General features: G+C 41.2%; 1 protein-coding gene across 1 annotated transcript in view; it reads right to left on the bottom strand.

The window, feature by feature from the left end:
• The window catches only part of CNOT1 (CCR4-NOT transcription complex, subunit 1), a 54,259-nt gene extending 41,412 nt beyond the window's left edge, over positions 1-12,847 (bottom strand). The window contains 10 exon segments of the mRNA XM_009576037.1: positions 479-649; positions 1,843-1,953; positions 2,240-2,366; positions 4,406-4,574; positions 6,007-6,210; positions 6,649-6,703; positions 6,803-6,871; positions 7,438-7,536; positions 8,244-8,351; positions 12,571-12,847. Coding sequence (XP_009574332.1) covers positions 479-649; positions 1,843-1,953; positions 2,240-2,366; positions 4,406-4,574; positions 6,007-6,210; positions 6,649-6,703; positions 6,803-6,871; positions 7,438-7,536; positions 8,244-8,351; positions 12,571-12,672 — 1,215 coding nt within the window. The 5' untranslated portion in view covers positions 12,673-12,847.
• Positions 12,848-18,952: the final 6,105 nt, after the last annotated feature.

Below are 18,952 nucleotides of genomic sequence, written 5' to 3'. Positions count from 1 at the left end.
GAGAACGATGCAAATCGACAAAGCAGTAGAGATGAGCCAAGATTTACTATCAATATGTTTTAAATAAGACTGAACCTCACACGTCTCCTCCCAAGATTTCTGAAAGTGACAGATACAGGTGTGCTGAGGGTACTTGTTTGCACAAAGCTGTAGCCTTTTTGTGTAACCAGGTAAAAACCTCAGAGCAGACATGCAGCAACAGTTCTACGCTCAGCTGCATTACACATCAGAACTCTGCTAAACTGAAGGTGTTGTCACGTGTGTATAGCAAGTGACCATCTCCTCCCAAACAATGCAGACGCAACGTTCAATTAACAGACTGTACTTCAGTAACATACCTGAGGCTTATGCCTTACAGGCTAAGCTCTCAAATGTGGCTTGTCTAAAAATTCACATTACCAATCCATGTTTGCCACTCAAGAAATTCAAGAACTTTGCAAGTGTTGTACAGATACAGCAGAAACGTTGCTAAACCTACCTGGCCCTCTGCGTGCTTCCAAGGTCTGTATATGGCATTAACTGGAAAAACTTCCATGCCCAGCCCTCTCTGGATGCCAAACACTACAATATGCAGGCCCTTGCTGTCACGAATCTGAAATCCCGGATGGTCCAATTCATAGGTTACTACTTTGAAGTCCAGGCTAGGATTCTGCAACCAGAAAAACAAGAGAGTAGTCATCCTTGAACACTGCAATCTTCAGTACTGTCTTGTAAGAACCTCTCTTCATCAGTATTTTATCCAGCTTAACATTCACCTGACTTTTAGTTGAAAGCAAGGTTTTTGTTTTAAAAAGAACAGGATTTAGATAGTTGTGAGAATATGATGCAAGTTAATGTTTGAAACTAGCCTGTGAGATTCCACTTCCCCCAGCACTACAGGCAGTAGCTGTCTATCCTTCCAAACATTTCATTAACAAGTCTTCAAAAAAAACCCCCCAAAACACCCAGACACATAGCTCCTTTCTTAGCATGCTAACTCATTCCTTTCGTAGGCTTCCATATGCCTTCCAATCAAAGGCAGAAGGGTCTGACCCGCTGGCAAGCAGAACTTGCTTTTCCTTTTGAAGAATGGATACTGCAAGTACTTGCAAAGCACCTATTAGATTTTCAGCAATAGTGTGAAACCATAAGGATGAGGGAGCTTGGAGGGAACTATGGCCATTGCGGAACACAGACCACTCATTTCAGAGATAGGTGAGCACCAAAGACAAAGCTAGTTGTCTGCTCCGAGCTTTAGAAAAACAAAACAGTGACTCCTGCGTAGACCAGAGGGAACATACTGGGGGGGGCGGTGGGGGGAAATCACCCAATATAAGGCAGGCAGAGGAAATGATACTCGCATTTCACTGAGTTAATTACAAAAATTGCTGCTTATAAAGTGGTGGAAAAACTTTCTGAAGCATCATCATACGCAAGAAGCATTTAGAGTTTTGGAATGAGTAGCTACAAAAGTGTTTTGTTTCATTTTCATTATTACTGCCTACAGTGAGAAGCTTTTCAAAACCAGGTGCCTGACGCACAAAACTTTCCACTGTCAGAAATCAGTTCAAACACAAAAACCCTCAGAGAACACATGCCGGGGTACATGGGAGCAGTGTGGAATAAATCTCAAGTTGCACCCAAGTTAGTCACTCAGGCAGCTTTTACTTCCCACAATTCCTCAAAATATTCTTGTTCATGAGGAAAAAAAACGACCCATCATTTAAATACAGCAGCACAATTACATTAATGAGATTCAAAGCCATTCAGGCTGCTAGGAGCTTAAAAATCGTTACATTCATACTGAGACGTGATCTCCTTCATATATTCCGCATAAAAGACCAAGATGCTCACAAAACTTACCAGCTCTTTAAGAACATCAATTAAGACCTCCACATTCCAGGTATGGGCTTGCGCTCCATCACTTTTATCCTTCCCGTCACTCCAAATCCCACTGCCAGGAGCCGAAATAGACTGCAAGTTAAATATACGCAATCAAATACTAGTTAAAAATAAGGCAGTCTCAAAAGCCACTAGCTACAGAACTCCCTGCACTATGAAGGTAAGCAGAAGTTCAGACCAGTAACGACACCAGTTGCACACTTCTGAGAATCTTTCATTTGACATTCACAGCAGAACAGTTAGAAGTGTAAGTGTTGAATAATAAAAGCAATTCTTAAATTACTAGAGGCTAGCATTTTAACTCCTCATTTTCTGCTGATTAAAATATACATAATCCCCACCCCAGTAGGCCACTCACTTGTAATGGAATACCATCCGTCAACCCCGAATGAGTTCGAGCCATCATCCCCAAAACCCTGGCAACCTGGGCAGCCGTGACTTCCCGAACACCAAACTGCATGATTATGTTGCGACATTCTTCAACACTAAGATGCAACAAAACAGAGAGATCTTAACACGAAAGCAGGTTTCACTGTGGCACAACACAAGCCAGACAGACCAAAACAAGACCTGTGGGACAGCACACAGATTGTTGGGAAAAACTAACTGCAGACTGCAAAATATGACCATTCACTCAACTTCAGTTATGTTAGTCAAATGATCCAACAAAATTCCAGGACAAGCAAGAAGAGAAATTCAGTAGAAAGTCTGTGCAATTGTTTCCATGAAACATACTGTGCCATGTATTCAGTTCAAAGCTAGGTCTACTTAAGTGACAGTGAGAGATGTTTAGCAGGCTATGCTCTGTCAAAGTAAAAACAGAGAGCAGGTCTAGCACTGTTTTCTGTTAAAAGCACTTCCATGTATTGACCTGTGATACAGAGCTTCAAAGACTGAAGTTTTCTGATAGCTAAAAGTGAAACAAAGGCTCTGAGAATGCACGTTTCAAAATGATATGCACTGTTCAAAAGGCAAGCTGTGAAGGTATGCCTTTTAGCCTGATGCAAGCCATGGCATTTCTGATCAGAAGTCACCAGCAAAAACCTTCAAGGAGCCAAAAGAGCAAACAACGAGCAGATGCTTAAAATTTTAGAACTGACAGCCTTTTTTGTAATTTTTGTTTCACTTTATGAACACTTCATAGTTAAGCCAACAAGATTTATACAGCATCACTATAGATCAAAAAAAATGTTTTATTAACAGGCATATGTTAACAAAGGAAATAATTTTCAGTATCTTCCAAAACATTTCCATTGTGTTCCCTTACTTCACTGTTTAAACAGAAACTTATGTTTGAGATTTGATCACCTCCCAAAAGTAGTCTTTCTTTTAAAATACAGAATCATCTACTTCTCTTAGCTTATGCTTAAGTGACTACTCCTTTAAAAAAACAAACTGAGGTTCATACTGAGGTCTAAGACTACGGCCTCCTTCAAAACCAGCGACACACTCGCAGGCTCCTGTGATCACTACCAATACTAGAGCACTATCCTAAATCCTTAAAAACTGCATTCAAAAATTGAGCTGGATTTGTGCAGATAGCAGATATACAGCAGGAAATAAACCTTTATATATTCAAATTAACTCTTCAACAGACAGCTTCTAAGTCTAGCTTCTTCCACTTTTTTAGTAACTATCCCAATGCACACATGTATATAAACAAATAGCCCACGTAATGCAATACTTGTGCCAGGTGCTATAAGCAAAGGTCTTTAGTCCTGCTCACACCACTCCTGCAAACCCACACAGCTCTCTGGATGACAGCCGCTTTCACACAGCTCCAGCCAGTCAAGTTGACAGAGCTGCCCATCTAACATGTCAGACTAGGGGCAGAGAGCATAGACATGGAACACTATTGAAGACGCGAGTAATACACATCTACGAATATACACACAAACCCAAGGCGAGTTTAAGACAGCTGTGTTTTTACCAAAATAAGCCTAAGCCGGCAAAGACTGATGCAGCTGTCAAGATACTTTAGCAATTCACTATCATAATTAGATTCTACAGCTACAAATAATCTCAATCATACTATGTACCACACTGATCAAAACCCAATACAAGCAGAAAGCTGCTGCTGGTCAACTCTCTTGAAGAGAGATTATTACCTTCAGTTCTTCTGTAGTCTCTTTTATGTGGACAGTGTGCTAACAGGAGTTTGTCACAAGAGCACAGTTCTTCTAAAGATCTAGTAGGATTTAGTTGGAATTTATGCCTACCTAGCCACTTAGTTTTTACTTAAAAAAGGGTGATGGTCAAATTCTTATAAAACCTTCACAAGGAATTTGAATACCTTTACCTAGCACTTCTTACCACCACAAAATCCTACACAATCTCAACAGACATGCTATACACACTAGAAGAAAGCAAAATATATAACAGTAATCAAAACAAATGACCCCATAATACTTAAGCAGGTTCTAGTTATTTTAGTACTTTGTGTCCTTTACCTTTTGCCTAAAAAAAAACAAGAAAGAAAACCACCGCCACCCAAGACGCTTGACAATGACATTTTCGTACAAACCTTGTACAAAAGCCATAGCCAACTTCTTGCATGAAATCTGCCAGAGAACTCTCCATCATGGTTTTGGCTATCCCTCCAGAATCAGGCAGGATCCTGTCCATTAGAATGTCCCGTTTTTCAGGGTATAGAAGTGGTGCAAGCACCACAGGGCAACGCTCCTGGGGAAAATCTAAAGGCAAGAGTAACAGAAAAAAGTGTCAAAAAAAACAGAACACCAGTTGCATGCAAGTGACTATCCAAAATAACTCGACTGCTGTGCTAGAGTTTCCCTGCTGCTGCAGAAATCAAGAGGGCACTCATGCAGCATTCCTCCATCCCACCTCCCAGTTCTCTACTGGCACTTGGATATTCCTAGAGAACAAGAATGTAGGATAGACTAGGTTCATACAGGTTCCCTGCAGCTGCCCGAAGGGCTAGCAGCTGTGCTGGTGGTAAGTTTAGAACTAGATTGTCACTAACAGCAGTCATCCAAAAAAAACACAGAGCAGGAAACAATACAGCAGTAGAGCAAAAGCCTCTCCTCCAAATCAGGAAGTATTCGGAAACAAAGGAGTTGCTATTGAGTTTAAGAAGTCTAGCAAATCTAAACCAGGCACTTGGGCATGGAAGGAGAGAATACTCCCTTCTTCCTTCCAGGGATGCAAAGTTTAAGAGAGACACCATAATGAGAGGATCAGATGTGTGGGTAGGAGTTTGGCTCACAGCGGAAAGCAGCAAAGACACCCTATGGGTGGGCCTTCCTGAGACAGCATCGTCTTTAAGAAGATGCACAATGCCTCCATACCCTTCAGGGCCATTCAGTGAAGAGTTCCCAATTTCCCAAAGCAGAGTGAGGGGAATTGCAGAAGCTAATACACTTATCTTCATTAAAGTAAGTATGAACTAAGAAGTTACACTTAAACAAACAGAACAAATATTTTGCTCTTGTATAAAGGGTGCCTTCCTCTAGGTCCATGCAGAACCAAGGAGTGGGTTGAGTTAGATTCACTTAGCTTCGAGTCCAAATCCTCCTTATTCTGATGGGTTTACAGCAAACACTGTTGTTTCAGAAAGGAAGGGACTACCAGTTCACAGCCTATCGGTAACATCCCCTGCCATCACACAAGGACCATGCTAGCTTCCAGGAAATGAACTAGTTTTATTCAAAGCCACTTCCCTTACTGTGCTAGTGCTTCCTCATAGTTCTGCACCCAGTATAAACAACCCAGTGCTTAAAATCCACCTATTTGAAATGGTAAGGTATGTTCCTTACACTGTAAGGAGTTCCAAGTTTTTCAGCTACAGAGCACTGAGTTGCTTTAGTTAAATCTAGAAATACCATCCCACACAAGCAAGCAAACAGACTTGAGTACCCCCTACCTAATGCTTATTTATCACAACTTTTCAAAAAACCCAAACTTGAGACCACATTACTGCTCTTTGAAAGAAAAACTGTACGTTATGGCCCGATGCCAGAACAGTGGTATTTTTCTGTCAGTTTAGAGTTATGAAAATATGAAAAGCTCCCACCATTTCAGCAGCAGTCTGCACTGACAGTAAGTTATGAAAAACCATTTCAAAGTTTGCATTTAGTCAGGCTTCCGGAACACCGCCACACTTACCTCTACGTAATGTTTTGAGGAAAGCGTCAATCTGTTCCTGTCCTACCCCAAAGGCTCCCTTCTGCCCAAAAAGGAGATGGGAGAGGAGAAGGTGCAGGACCTCTATTGCAATATCTTGGAAGCCACCTTCTTGATTTCCACTGACGTCCGCGTCAATGTAAGAGCGCAAAAGATCGGGGAGTTTCTGTTTGATAAACTGGGCAGCTTTTGAAAACAAAAGAGGCTAGAGTCAAAACCTGAAATTTCTTTTTAATATGAAGACTCTTTTTAGCTAGGTACTATTCTCTTAATCAGAGTTTCTTTACCACAAGCCACAACAGTTCAGATTTAAACAGAAGTCTCATAATCCATACCTCAGAACTCAAATATTAATGAACAACTAAAAGGTAAAATATCACAGTACCTCAATTTGATTCATTATCTAGCAAGTCATTCACGGAAGAGATCTCCAACTTCATATAAGACAAGATCACTGTGCTATTTATTGCCCCTCCCAAAATGGTGTTAGACTTCAACTGCGCTACTGATTGCAAGGGCTTCCATTACTCAGCTCATGCAGGCACACATCTATTCATCTAGAAAGCCCGCTCCTTAAAAAGAAAAAAGGTGTCCCTGCTGCGGTACTTTGGAAGCTTCACTTACCAAAACCTCGTAGATCTGAGCTGAAAGAGTTCAGTAAAGCGAGACCAAAAATCACCTACAAACAAGAACAAGCATCATAGTAAGGGGACATCATCCTTTCTAACAAGCTTAGTAAAAAAACATTAAGATATTTTTGAAATAAATGTTCACCTACCTCTTGAACTTTACTTAATTTGATGACTTTACTCAATTGGGCAAATAAATGGGGTGAAGGCTTTAGACTCTGAAACAGGTAAGAAGAGATAAACGAAGCTGTTATATGATTAGTCTCATTCATGATGTGGCAGGCTATCTGGAGTCCATTTGCAGGTCTGGAATATTAGTAACTATTCTGCTGTAGGTTAACACAAAGCTTATATGGCTAAACAAAGCATCTTTAGAACTATTTTTGGATACATGTAGACTAACAGTTTCTTCCACATATCCCACTCCTTCACTATTAAACCCCCATCGTGGTTTTCATATTGAAAGAAACAGGAACACTGATGATTTATTTTGCTTCTGGCTGCCACAAACAAGCCATAAAGTACTAACATTAGGTTAAGCTTTAAAATTAGTATGCAGTCATTCTGAGTGATTGAATAACTTGCTCAGTTTAACAAAAATCCCCCACCAACTTCTGGGCAAGCTCAATTTTTGAAAACTTTAGTACAACCAATCTTAGCCATAAAAGAAAAAAAAAAACCACAAAACAAAACAGGAAAAACACAAGGGAAAACCAGCTGGTTTCCTACAGACCAATTCACTGCAGTTTCTGGCATGGAGGTCCCCTTCAAGAAGCATACAAACCTTCTGATAGTGCAACGGATTGTCAATGGCGTAGGACAGCGTCGAGATAAAGTTTGGTTTTGTAATCAGCGACGCACACTCCTGGATCAGAAATTGAGTCTGAAAAGAACAAGATAACTTGGAACACTCATATTGTTTTGTAACAGGACAATAAAAGAAAACTTCTACTGTTCACTGTGTGCAGTAAAACTAAACAAAGATAACGTGCTTAAGTCTTGTAAGTGCCCAAATTCTCATTAACTAGTTTCTTCTCATTCAAGTTTTCTTCAGGTTTAGTTTGGTTTTTCTTTTAAGACTGAGAAAGTGATCAAACATTCCCCAACATGTGTGCAATGTTTCATTTTCTGTAAGCATCCTCACACATTGCAATAGACAATCTAAGAACATTTGATTCCTGTTTACAAGCTAAAAAGTTTGTGGCAAAGGATGCCTTGCTTAAGGATGAAAACACTCCTGCAAACAGACATAGCCAGCACCAGAAGTGCCAGTTAGTGGATTTGGACAAAGTTTTAAAAGACAAAGAAAGGCTTTCAAAACAGAGCACTGCGTGTGGCAGAAAGAGCAATTGTACTGAAGCTATCTGTTTTTCCAGACCAAGGGATTGTAAGAGTCAGATATCAACAATTTGTTGCCTTCTGGCTTGAGGACTGGCAAAAGGTGCTTGCAACTGAAAGGCCATATACCAGAAAAGAAGTTTGCTTGAAGCTACTACCTCTAACCTGCCTTTGTGGTTAAAATGGATCAAATCCTATTGCAGATTTGTAACAACCAAAACTAGTAAGCAGATGCCTCAGTGCAAACTTTACCTGATGGAAATCTTTGCCACTGCTTTTACCATCGCCACTGAAATCCACGTGCGAGAATAGACAGCGTAGTAAATGCCTGTCTGCCTCGGGACCGTGCCTATTCACAATCTGGAAAAAAAATCCAAAAAACAACTTGGTAGCAAACAGTGATTACAGAGCAAGATCTGGGTCTAGTACTGTGGATACAGCAGTACTTCTAGTGGTTAAGTCATCTACGGTTTTAACAAAGCTGCTAAGAATGTTCCTTTTTAATCATCCTTTTAACCTAGAAACCAAGTCATTAACGCTATCTGCAAATTAATAGTATAAACTAAGAGATAAAGAAAGAATCCAGACACAAGTCATTGACACAGAAGCCATGCGTTTCATGGGTAGTATTCTTAAAAAGCTAAGTAAAAAGGAGTTTTCAAGTCACCTAGAGGATGATTTCAAGCTTCTCTGCTACCAAAGCAGCCCAGAATCCACACAGTGTCATGGCCTCACTTTTCCCCATTTCTTCCCACAGCTACAGTGCCTAACTCCGCAAGAGTACAGCCCTGGGACAGCGTGCACCTCTGTGCTATGCCTGTGTAGCAGGAATTTATCCCAGAGATAAGCCTCCATAGAGCATCTCCACTGATCTGGCAGGCAGCTTCTACACTGTCTCCTGGTCACAACTGACTTGGCCAGCATTACTTCACAGTCTTTTAAGACAGAAGGGAATACTATACAGGAAGTGTTTCCTACCATCTAAAGGAAAAAGTTCATCTCAAACCTGCTCATTAGCAAGCTTTAAAATCAAATACCACGTGCTGAACCTGAGCAGCTGAGACCTTTTACCAAGTCTTTCCCCTGTCATTAGAGCTCATTCAACTGAATTCTGTACCTCAGTTATAAATAGGTGATCTGCATTTGTTAATTTGCAACACCTATCACTCATTACTAAATCTTAACAGCACTATTAGCATCCCTCATCATTTGCCTTAAGTTTAACTCCTGGCTATAGACCAGCTCATCAGCTTGTTGTCTGAAGTACCTTCAGGTTGTTTCAGTATTTATTCATTTCTTCAAACCTCATTTAACTGGACAGCATTACTTGTTTTTAATAAAATTCACACTGGCAGAAATTTGAAGTCACTTAATCACCAGTAGCTTGCTTCTTTTGTCCAAATAGTAGCAGCTAACATCAAATCCAATCTTCATCTATTGGCAAAATTTTTGCCATTGTTTCCCCCCTTCTAGTTGCAGAACAGACAGAACATGTGCCAGTACAAACCAGCAGCTCTGCCTATGCTCTGCCTGCCTCCACCAAGCCCACTGCTTCACCCCGTCATAAATATCCTTGTTTGCCAGTAGTTTCTTTGTGCAAAAAGACAAACAGCATTGCTTTAGGCTGTGTCCGCTCCGGCTCTGCTGTTTCTGATTATTCTCATCTCAATTCTTCTACCGTTATCTGACACCATGCTTCCCTTCCCCTCATAGCCTGCTTATTCCAGTGGCTGCCAAGTTTTCTTCTGCTGGAAGGGAACATCCGAGTCGGATACAGCTCTGCTTCTTGACAGAAGCTAGAATATACATGCTCATGAGATGTCAGTCCAGAGCAAATAGCCCACTTCAGTTATGGTGACAGCGCTGTCTTTGAAGGCAGCCATCCCCCATAATTAGGTAGCAAGATGCTCGGATTGGTGCAAAAGGCAGCAAAACTGAATTGACAGCAAGTTCTACTAGTTAGCTCAGGCTTCAGAAAACAGGCGGTTCATTTAGGCAATCCCAATTAAATACATAGATTTAGATGTGGTAACAAGTCTGGCATGAAGCTGGATCAAACTCCTAGGGAGCTATCTGGTGCCATGACCGAGACAAATTCATCAAAGCAGATGGATACAGAAGAAAACTGTACATACTAAAGCCATCAACACAACCTCTCTGCATCAGAACTAGATTGCTTTCCTTGCATAAAAGTAACCTCACAGGGGTAATAATTTGAAAATTTAACATATTGGGAGGAGGGGAAGAGAAGATCAGAAGTTCAGTGCAGCATCTTTCAACTTTAACTACATTGACATAAAAGCTTTTCCAGGAAACAGGGAATGAGAATTGCTGGTTTTCCTGTACAGAGAGCTGAAAGAAACTTTTGTATTGGCAGCCTTCACACACCATGTACAAGGCAGTGTTCCCGATCACAAAATAATCTGTAAAGACTGACTTTTTTTTTTTTTTTTTACCATGAGGGTGACCAAGCACTGGCGCAGGCTGCCCAGGGAGGTTGTGGAGTCTCCATCCATGGAGGTACTCAAACGCTGTCTGGACATATTCCTGGGTAACTAGCTCTGGGTGACCCTGTTTGAGCAGGAGGTTGGACCAGATGACCTCCAGAAGTCCCTTCCAACCTCAACCAGTCTGTGATTCAGGCTAAAGTTTGACCCACCCATATTTGGATTTATCATACAGAGACAAGTTGGATTTTGTTTAGGCAAACACAGAGTTAGATCAAAAATAACTCTGCTTTTCTAGTCCAGAATGTTTTGCTTTCCTAGATCAATCTGTCCACACAGCCCTTCCCTCCTCTCCAACCACTAACTCAGGAAAAGGAGACCACAAAAACTCATTTCAGAGGAAGCCATTCTTTAGAATTTGTCTCTCTGACAAATGCATAGAAATTTTTTTTTTAACATACATTCGATTTTTTAAAGCAGTCTTAAAGCATCACCTATGTTAAATGACTACTGAAAGCATGTTTAAGCAGAAATTAGTTCCTCAAGCTTTGCCACTGCTGTGCTTGTGAGTGATATATTTAAATGCAAGTGTCATTTTGGTCAGTTGTGACAAGAACAACTCCAAGTGTGGTTTTCCACATACTCTGTATGCTTAGATATGAGCTTTGTAAAATCGAGCGCATTATGCCAAAAATTTACACCAAGCAGTGGAGTTCGAGCATGCATATGTGATCTCTTCAACTATCTGAGGAAAAATTGTACTAGCAACCACAAAAGTAAAGGAATACCAGGAAGTTTAAAAAAAAAAAAAGACATAGGACCTGGAGATTTTAGGAGTTTAGTCTTGAAATCCTAGACCTGTCTTATAACCAAACATACACAAACCAGCCATTTCCACAGACCGGTTTCCAGTCTCTCAACACAGTGAGTCCAAGAGGCCTGTCGTGAAGAATAAGGAACAATCTGTCCCCGTCCTAGAGATCTATATTCCAACCGAATGGCAGATCAACCATATCTTCTCCCAAATCAAAGAAATGTCTATTATTCTTTATGTAAGGATAGATCTGCAAGTCACACCTCAGGCACACCTTGCTGCAAAAATTGTCTGTTGAAACCAATATTGATCGAAAGGACAGCACGATTTCAGACAAGCCCCCTGCAAGTATTGACCCTGCAAAACCATGGAAACTTTACAAAAGTTACAAGAGATGTATTCCATCTTCATGGCTTACAGATCAGTTTAAGCAGTGAATACTGCAGAAATCACCCCCTCTCACCTCAAGATAAGTAATGAATGCACTTTTAAAGAAGTCAGCTGTTACCAGAAACTCACTGTGCTTAAGCCCACTGGCCTCCTAATCTGTTTCAAATCACTGCAGGACTGCACTAGTGCAAAAAAAAAAATTTAACTGGCCCAGCTGTCTGCTGGGAACTGAACTAAACCAGTTTCTAAAACTGGCTCAGTAACATTCACTTCCTCCTAAGCACTCCTCTGTGGATAATGCTTTTCAGTCCATCCTGCTAGTCAGGGCTATTTTTAAAAGGGTCAATTAAATCAGCATTCTTGCCCAGATCTTAGATATTTGGGTTTCAATCTACAGTTATTCTGCCTGCCTTCTGAAAACCGAGGGCCAAGAAAGTCAGCTTGGCTTCGCCACCAAGCCATACTTCATCAGAAGAGGAGCAAAAAACTTCCATCCAAGGTAAGTGAAAGCATTTAGATACAAGTAACCATGTACTCATGCTATCAGTGCAACAACTCTGAACAGTAAATGTGTATGTTCTCCTCCCTCTCCCAGCCAACAATGTCCTATGGCACGTCCAAAAGATTTAACCTGAAGGAGTTAGGAAAGCTTTGCATACAACACTCCGAGAGCAGCAGTTAATCCAAATATTGAACCACAAAGTTAATACTGGTCTCAGCTCTGAGCTGCTGTATTCCATGACCTGACAGACGAAACCAACAGGAATATCAGAGATGCGAACTGCGATTCTCAATGCCGCAGAAAACGGTATACAGTAATGCACACAAGAGCACTGCAGAGTACAATTCAAACAGGAAGAGAAACTCCAGTTGACACTCCCATTTTTTCTTTCCAAAATTTCTTTTGTAGCACCATTAGTTTACTTACATGCTGTATTTCCTGCTGGCTGGCTCGGTAGTTTTTCTTGGTTAAATTGTCCACCAGGTAGCTGATTTGAGACAAGGCCAGCGAGAGCGAGTCAAGATTCATTGCTGGTTGGGGCGGAAGCAGGCGGCCGAGCCCGGCGCAAAATCACCATTATTCCCCTTTAGTCACCTCAGAGACAGGTTAATTTTTTTTCCCCCAATTAGCCTGTATCTGGTTCTGTGTTACTTTCTTCAGCTCTTCTTTCTCAGTTGTCTTTCTCTATTCTGAAACATGGCACCTGAAAGACAGTATTGCATTAGATTTAAGTTCTGTAGCAAGTTCACAGCTACGTTCTAGGCACTGCTGTTACTTTGTCATGGAACCAGACAATTTAAAATAAACTTTTTAGTTTGTTTTGGTTTTGTTTTTTTAATTTAAAAAAAAAAAATCTCTAAGCTGTTTGTGTGGTGTTAAAAGCAGTTAGTGGTTTCTCTGTATTTTCTACTGCCACCAGAACACTACAGGGTAGAAAGTTAAATTCGAGAAGAATTCAGCATTATGCCTCGGAGCTTTTTCTTTTGTATTTTTGCTCACAAGCTAGCTTGGCAAACAAGAAAAATAAAGTTTAACAAAGAAATTGATAATACAGACATGTTTGATAGCTTAACTTATGTAAACCATTTGACATAACTATGTCCACAAGGAAAAAGAAGTGCTATTAACTTTTCACAACACAAGTTTAGTTGTTTTCACGCTACCCGTCCACATTTATTCATTTCTGCATTTTGCCAGTCTGAAGGAGCTAGCAAGCAGCTCAGTCAGAAGAATGACTACCCTTTCAGCACTGTGAGAAAGAAGAAAATGAAATGCATAATGAATTAGATACCACACAGCAACAACCAGAGGTCAGAATCATTCAAAGCATCAATCACAAGTTTAAACAAAAAAAATGTGCTTTTTAACCGTCTCTGCAATATTTTGCCTCACTACCATCAAAGTAGTATTGCACTCAACCGTACACACCAAAACAAGCAATTGTGAATGAGCAACACACACAAAGAACTGCAATAAACTAACCCTAACATTTGGCTTATACTGAAACAGCTTTCCAGTGAGCTACAACAGCAGAGCTTGCCAGCTTAATAAATTTCTATGACAACACAAAACTTGGCACTTGACATCTCGTCTGTTAAATTACAGATTGCCAATGTGATAAAATTGCATCCCAAAGCAAGTCCTGCATAACCAACAGTCTGAGGAGTCTCAAAGGAAGCCAGCCGTAAGCTGCTCCGAGAAGCAGCACTGTCATTTATCAGAGGTGGAATCAAGTTGGAGAGTCACTTTTTTGAAGCTCTACTTGATCAAAACACAAAGGTCACTAGGCTTCGTGCCAAGAGTCTGAAGATGCCTTTTTCAGAATAAAAACTATTGCTTTACTGTCTTGGCTATATGGCCAAAACCACCAGTACAGGATTTCTGCCTCATCACTGAGATGGATCGCACAGGTCATGTGTGAACTTGGCACGCGTAACACTTAGGGCAAACCAGTTCAGAAAGCAACCCCTGCAGCAGCATGGCTCGACATGCTGGCCATCCTTCTGCAAGAATTAAACAGGAGCAGCACGGAGGCAAGCTGAGAAGGCTGTGCTGGGTAGAACTAGAAAAATCTTTCCCCCTCTTCCTTTGTACAAAGGTTTTCACCCGCTTGCACTTAGAACTACAGCTTATTTAACATCTGCCTACACTTTAAAACATTTTCCCCCACCATACAGGAAAGAATCCACACAGGTGATAACCTCAGCGGCAGCAAGACACCTCTCTAGCAAGTATACATGCAACATCTGGGGGGAAACTTACTCTCCTCTTCGTCGTCCATAGACACCAAAAGCCTCAGGAGCAACAAATCCTGATGAAGGGCATGAAGGTCATTCTGCTCTTTGGGAAAAGTTTATTACATTAAATAAAAACGTGGGTAAACTATTTGTAAGGAAAGTCAAATCATCAACTCACTTCCAGACTTTCATTATGCTGCAGAAAACCCTGCTACTCCTCGAAGCTATATAAGATCTTACACAAAAAAAACTTACATCTCGTGAAAAAGAAATTTTCAAGCGGTAATATTGAAAACATTCTTCAATGACAAGGCAGTTGTGCTATGAAAGAATTTCAGAGCATGTTTAAAACTGCAGCAAGAATAATTACAGAAAACTGCCCATTTTTCTTTTTTTTACATCTGACAAGCTATAATTCATTACCTTTATTCACAGGTTTAAAAGCTCACTGACTGTAGAACAGCTTTGTAGGAAGGGGGATAGGCACAAAAGTTATCAAGATTTCTCAGTAGCACAGTACTTGATGTTTGGTTTTTTTTTTTTTTAAATAACTCTACTCCTCTTTTGGAATAATCCAGAAAGTGTCACTGGGCATGGCAAGTACTCACTTTCCAAGATGTTCTTACTGGCAAGGTGTAACGTATGGGACCAACACAAATCTTCTGAAAAACGTTTGTTAAAAATCAAACCAATAGACCACCATGCCCCAGTACTTACACCTACAAAAGCCACCACAGGCAGCTGGCAAGGGGAATTCAATCCCTATCGGAGCACCAGATTTCAGCTACCAGCCTGAAGAACTCAAGGGCTGGTTGAACTCAGGACTCAGCAACAGGACACAAACCAAAAGTCCAACTTGGTCATTTTTAAGGCAATAACAGAAGTTTCAGAGTTTGCCTTTCAGGCCCCTAGGAAGAAAAACCACATTTCTCTGGGTATTGTTCCTGAGACCAATATAAACAGCACAGCAATCACACCTACTCCACCCAAAAAAATCAAGCTTTTAGGTACTGGAACTCTTGAGTTGGGCTCAGTTGTACATCTGATCCTCCCTGCTGGCACACAACGCCCTGCAGAGCACCGACACTGACCATCCCACCCTCTATTAACATCACGCTTTTCTCCCAAGAAAAGCAGGGACTACCATCTCAACACGCTTTAATCGCATGGAAGCGCAACAAGCTTTGCCACTTTCTAACTGTAAAATCTGGCAGTGCCACTGGAGAACCCAAGCTGGCACCCAAATGGGATTTTCCCTTTCAAGGAAGCAGAACAAGAGCCTGAGCAGGCACTGCGACTCAAGGACACAACACAATAGCTGAAGAAAGCAGCTTCCTATTTATGTTCTAAATATATGGTTTGCACAGTATGTATCCTGATACACAGAAAAAACCTGACAGCTCTCACAAGCACCAGACTAACAGCATTTCAGAGTTTCAAATGGTGCAACCTGACTTACAGTAGTATATAAAAATCAGAGTAATTAAGGGAGCCCTGCCGGGAAAGCAGAATTGCACAGGTACCTCTCTGGTCATTCAATGCAAGGCTAAAATTCAATTTCTACAGCACTGATTAACCAAGCTATGAATGCTATGCAAAGCAGACTTTATTTTTAGATGCATATATTCTTAGTGGGAATGAATCTCCCTACACCGGCCTCAACAATTCGAGAAGTTTTCAGTCCGTGGGGCAAACCTGCCATCTTTACAGGTTCAGACAATTCAGGCCTCAGACAGAAAGAGTTTACCAAAAAACCCTTAAATTTGCTGACAAAATTAGCTACTTTCAATTACAGTTCCTATGATACAGTAATGGATTAAGCTATCAGACACAGGACCCAGGAGCTCTTAAAAGATTACCATTTTATATTGTGCAACACATTAAAAGGTAGAAAATATTTACTGAAATCTGCAGTATAATATAGCCTCAACACTTCATAAGGAAACCAACAGGTCATCAGCAAAACCTTTGGCATCTATTCCTGTAGATTCTTTTCAACAGCAGAGTTCTGCTGGGTTATTAAAACATAAATATGCTAAGATTTTAGGCAAGATTCCAAAAATCACAAAATAGAGAGGGCCAATATGTAACCAGCAGTCGGGTTTGACAAAGTAAACACTCTCTACTAACCTGAAGCAGATCACTAGGAGTAACTAAGCCTTGCTGCTGAAGATGACAAACCTGAAGTCTTCCACAAATTCAGAAAGAGCCTCACAAAGAAAGTAAGTTCAAAATTACTTTAAGCTGAACTTTGGATTCTTTTAGTATTTTGCAGAGGTAAGGAGCTACTCCTACTGGGTTTCAAGAGCTGTAAAGATTTTAGGCCACGTGTACTGCATTTGGAAGATAAAAAGCTCGAGTGACAAAAACAGCAGCATGTTAGCTGATTAGATTCTAAACTCTTGTCAAAAAACATCATACAAAACATGCTAAAAGCGCCACTGCTAAACCTGTTCTTCAGAACACGGTCTCTTACCCTCTTCTGAAACCCGTGCACAAACAGAACACACGGAAGAGCAGCACACCTCTCCGAAGCCCCACATGAGAAGTGCTCCAAGGTGGGGAAGGAGGTTTTGAATCATACTATAGTTAGGTTAGACTTCAGCATGTCTATCATTTCGCAATCTACAGAGAGAAAAACCCTTACAGTGTAAGTCACATTAACAGTAAAATAAGCTACCGATTAATTTGACCGGTTCAAATTTAGGTGTTTACACATAGAAAAGCCACCTGAACATTCCACGTACCGGAAAACTGCACACAATCCAAGGCAACTGGAAGCCACGATGCTGATTAGACACAGTAACTTTAGTTTACAGAGAGTGGCTGAACTAAGCACATATGTTTGTTCCCACACACTAAGGCCAGTCAAGTTTCAGGTTTGGAACCTACCTCAAATATATCAGGCATGCATCAATCATGACATGGCCACTTCAGGCGTTTTCACATCTCAGCTAGGATTGTTTACAAAAAAACCCCAAGAAACTCTCACTTCCCACTTTCCTTTCAGTCAAACACTGCAGGATAAAGTTTCTGTTGGAAGGAAGTGAAGGAAGTTCAGGGATCTGTTCTCAAAGGCTTCGTGCTGTTTTCCCATCCAAAAAGTGTTTTACAAAGTTAAATGCCATTTCAAGAGGCAAAGGAGAACCACAGTATTCCTAATGTTAGGGATGGTTATAGAACAAAAGAGAAATCTGGCTAAAATAGTGATGTCCTCAGCCATGATTCTCACTAATAAGAATTCCCAACACTATTTAGTGATGATCCATCACAGGGTCACAAAACATCACTGCCCACTTTTCCTTAGTTATGTTTGCACAGTTTCTCTTCCACTTACTCAATTGAACACCAACAGTAACCATTTCAGCACCAGTTAAAAATGAACTAAATATCTAGGAGCACTATGCTAGAAGGATAAACAGGATAAGGTATTTCTCTAAAGAGGAGAGACAGGCAGGTAGCAAGCTTGCTGTGAGTTTGGTTTGGAGACACCAGGCCAAGAGGATCAACAGTTAACAGCAAACTCAAAAGCATAAGGGCAGAAAAACCAAAACAATAACAAGCCTAGAAAGGACAAACAAGTCTATTACCAACCAAGTTTGTTTCCTGTTTGTAAGACAGTCACCTCACCCGGACTCATCTTGCCTATAATTTTAGCCGATGCTAACATAGTTACCTTAGAAACAGGAAACAAGTACTTAAGTCGTGTGCACTAAGAATGACTTGTCAGGTGTCATACCTGTTTTGTTACCCACTTAAAAAAAGCAGATGTCACGCTTCTTCCTAACAAGTGGGATTCAGAAACAGTCTAAGCCCATGACATATCAGCAGACTAAGTGTCTCGTTTTGTATTTTTTAGTATTATCTCACTTCTGTTGTAAATACAGTCCAAATTGTTTGCGGTTCATTGAAATTAAACTATGATTGCTCACTAACCTTATTGTATAAAGAGAACATGGTACTACTCCGAGTTAGAGAACTATTGCAAAGCGGCTATTTCTAACAACACAGCATCTGTCAAGACAGCCAACTGTTGCTATTTCTAGTTTTGAAATAAGTAACTCCATTTTACTGGGCAGCGTGTTGCTAACTGGAGGATAGTGTTGAGGATCATTTCTTCCATGTGGTCTGCAGGAAGGTTATGTCACCGGATTATTTACTATCGCTCACTGGTTACAGGTTACTTGTTTTCTTTGGGCAAGTCACAACAACGCCGATCTCCTGAAGAGGCCACCGAGCCAAGCTCGGGGTAGGCCCAGCCCCGGCTGCTGCCCGAGTCTCTCGGAGCTCCACCTGTCACAACCAACGCTACAACTGCGGACAGGGAAGAGAAATGAAAACAGCTCAAAAGCCGAAGGCTTCCGTGCCACCTCCAAACGATCACCGTGCAGCCTGCCGCCGCCGGAGCCTTCCTCCCCGCGCCGAGAGCTGCAGGCGGCAGCCCACGGACCTGAAAACACTCGCGCTTCCCGCCCCGGGCCATGACCGGCCCGCACCGTCCAGGCCGGGCCCAGGCAGAGCCCTTCAAAGTTTGCTCGGCCGCTCCTCCTGTCGATCGGACGGCGGCTGAC

This window comes from Fulmarus glacialis, unplaced genomic scaffold (assembly GCF_000690835.1).
Source record: "Fulmarus glacialis isolate BGI_N327 unplaced genomic scaffold, ASM69083v1 scaffold6794, whole genome shotgun sequence".
Taxonomy (NCBI): Eukaryota; Metazoa; Chordata; class Aves; order Procellariiformes; family Procellariidae; genus Fulmarus; species Fulmarus glacialis.
The sequence above is the reverse complement of the archived record's forward strand: the minus strand, read 5'-3'. Positions and strand labels throughout refer to the sequence as shown.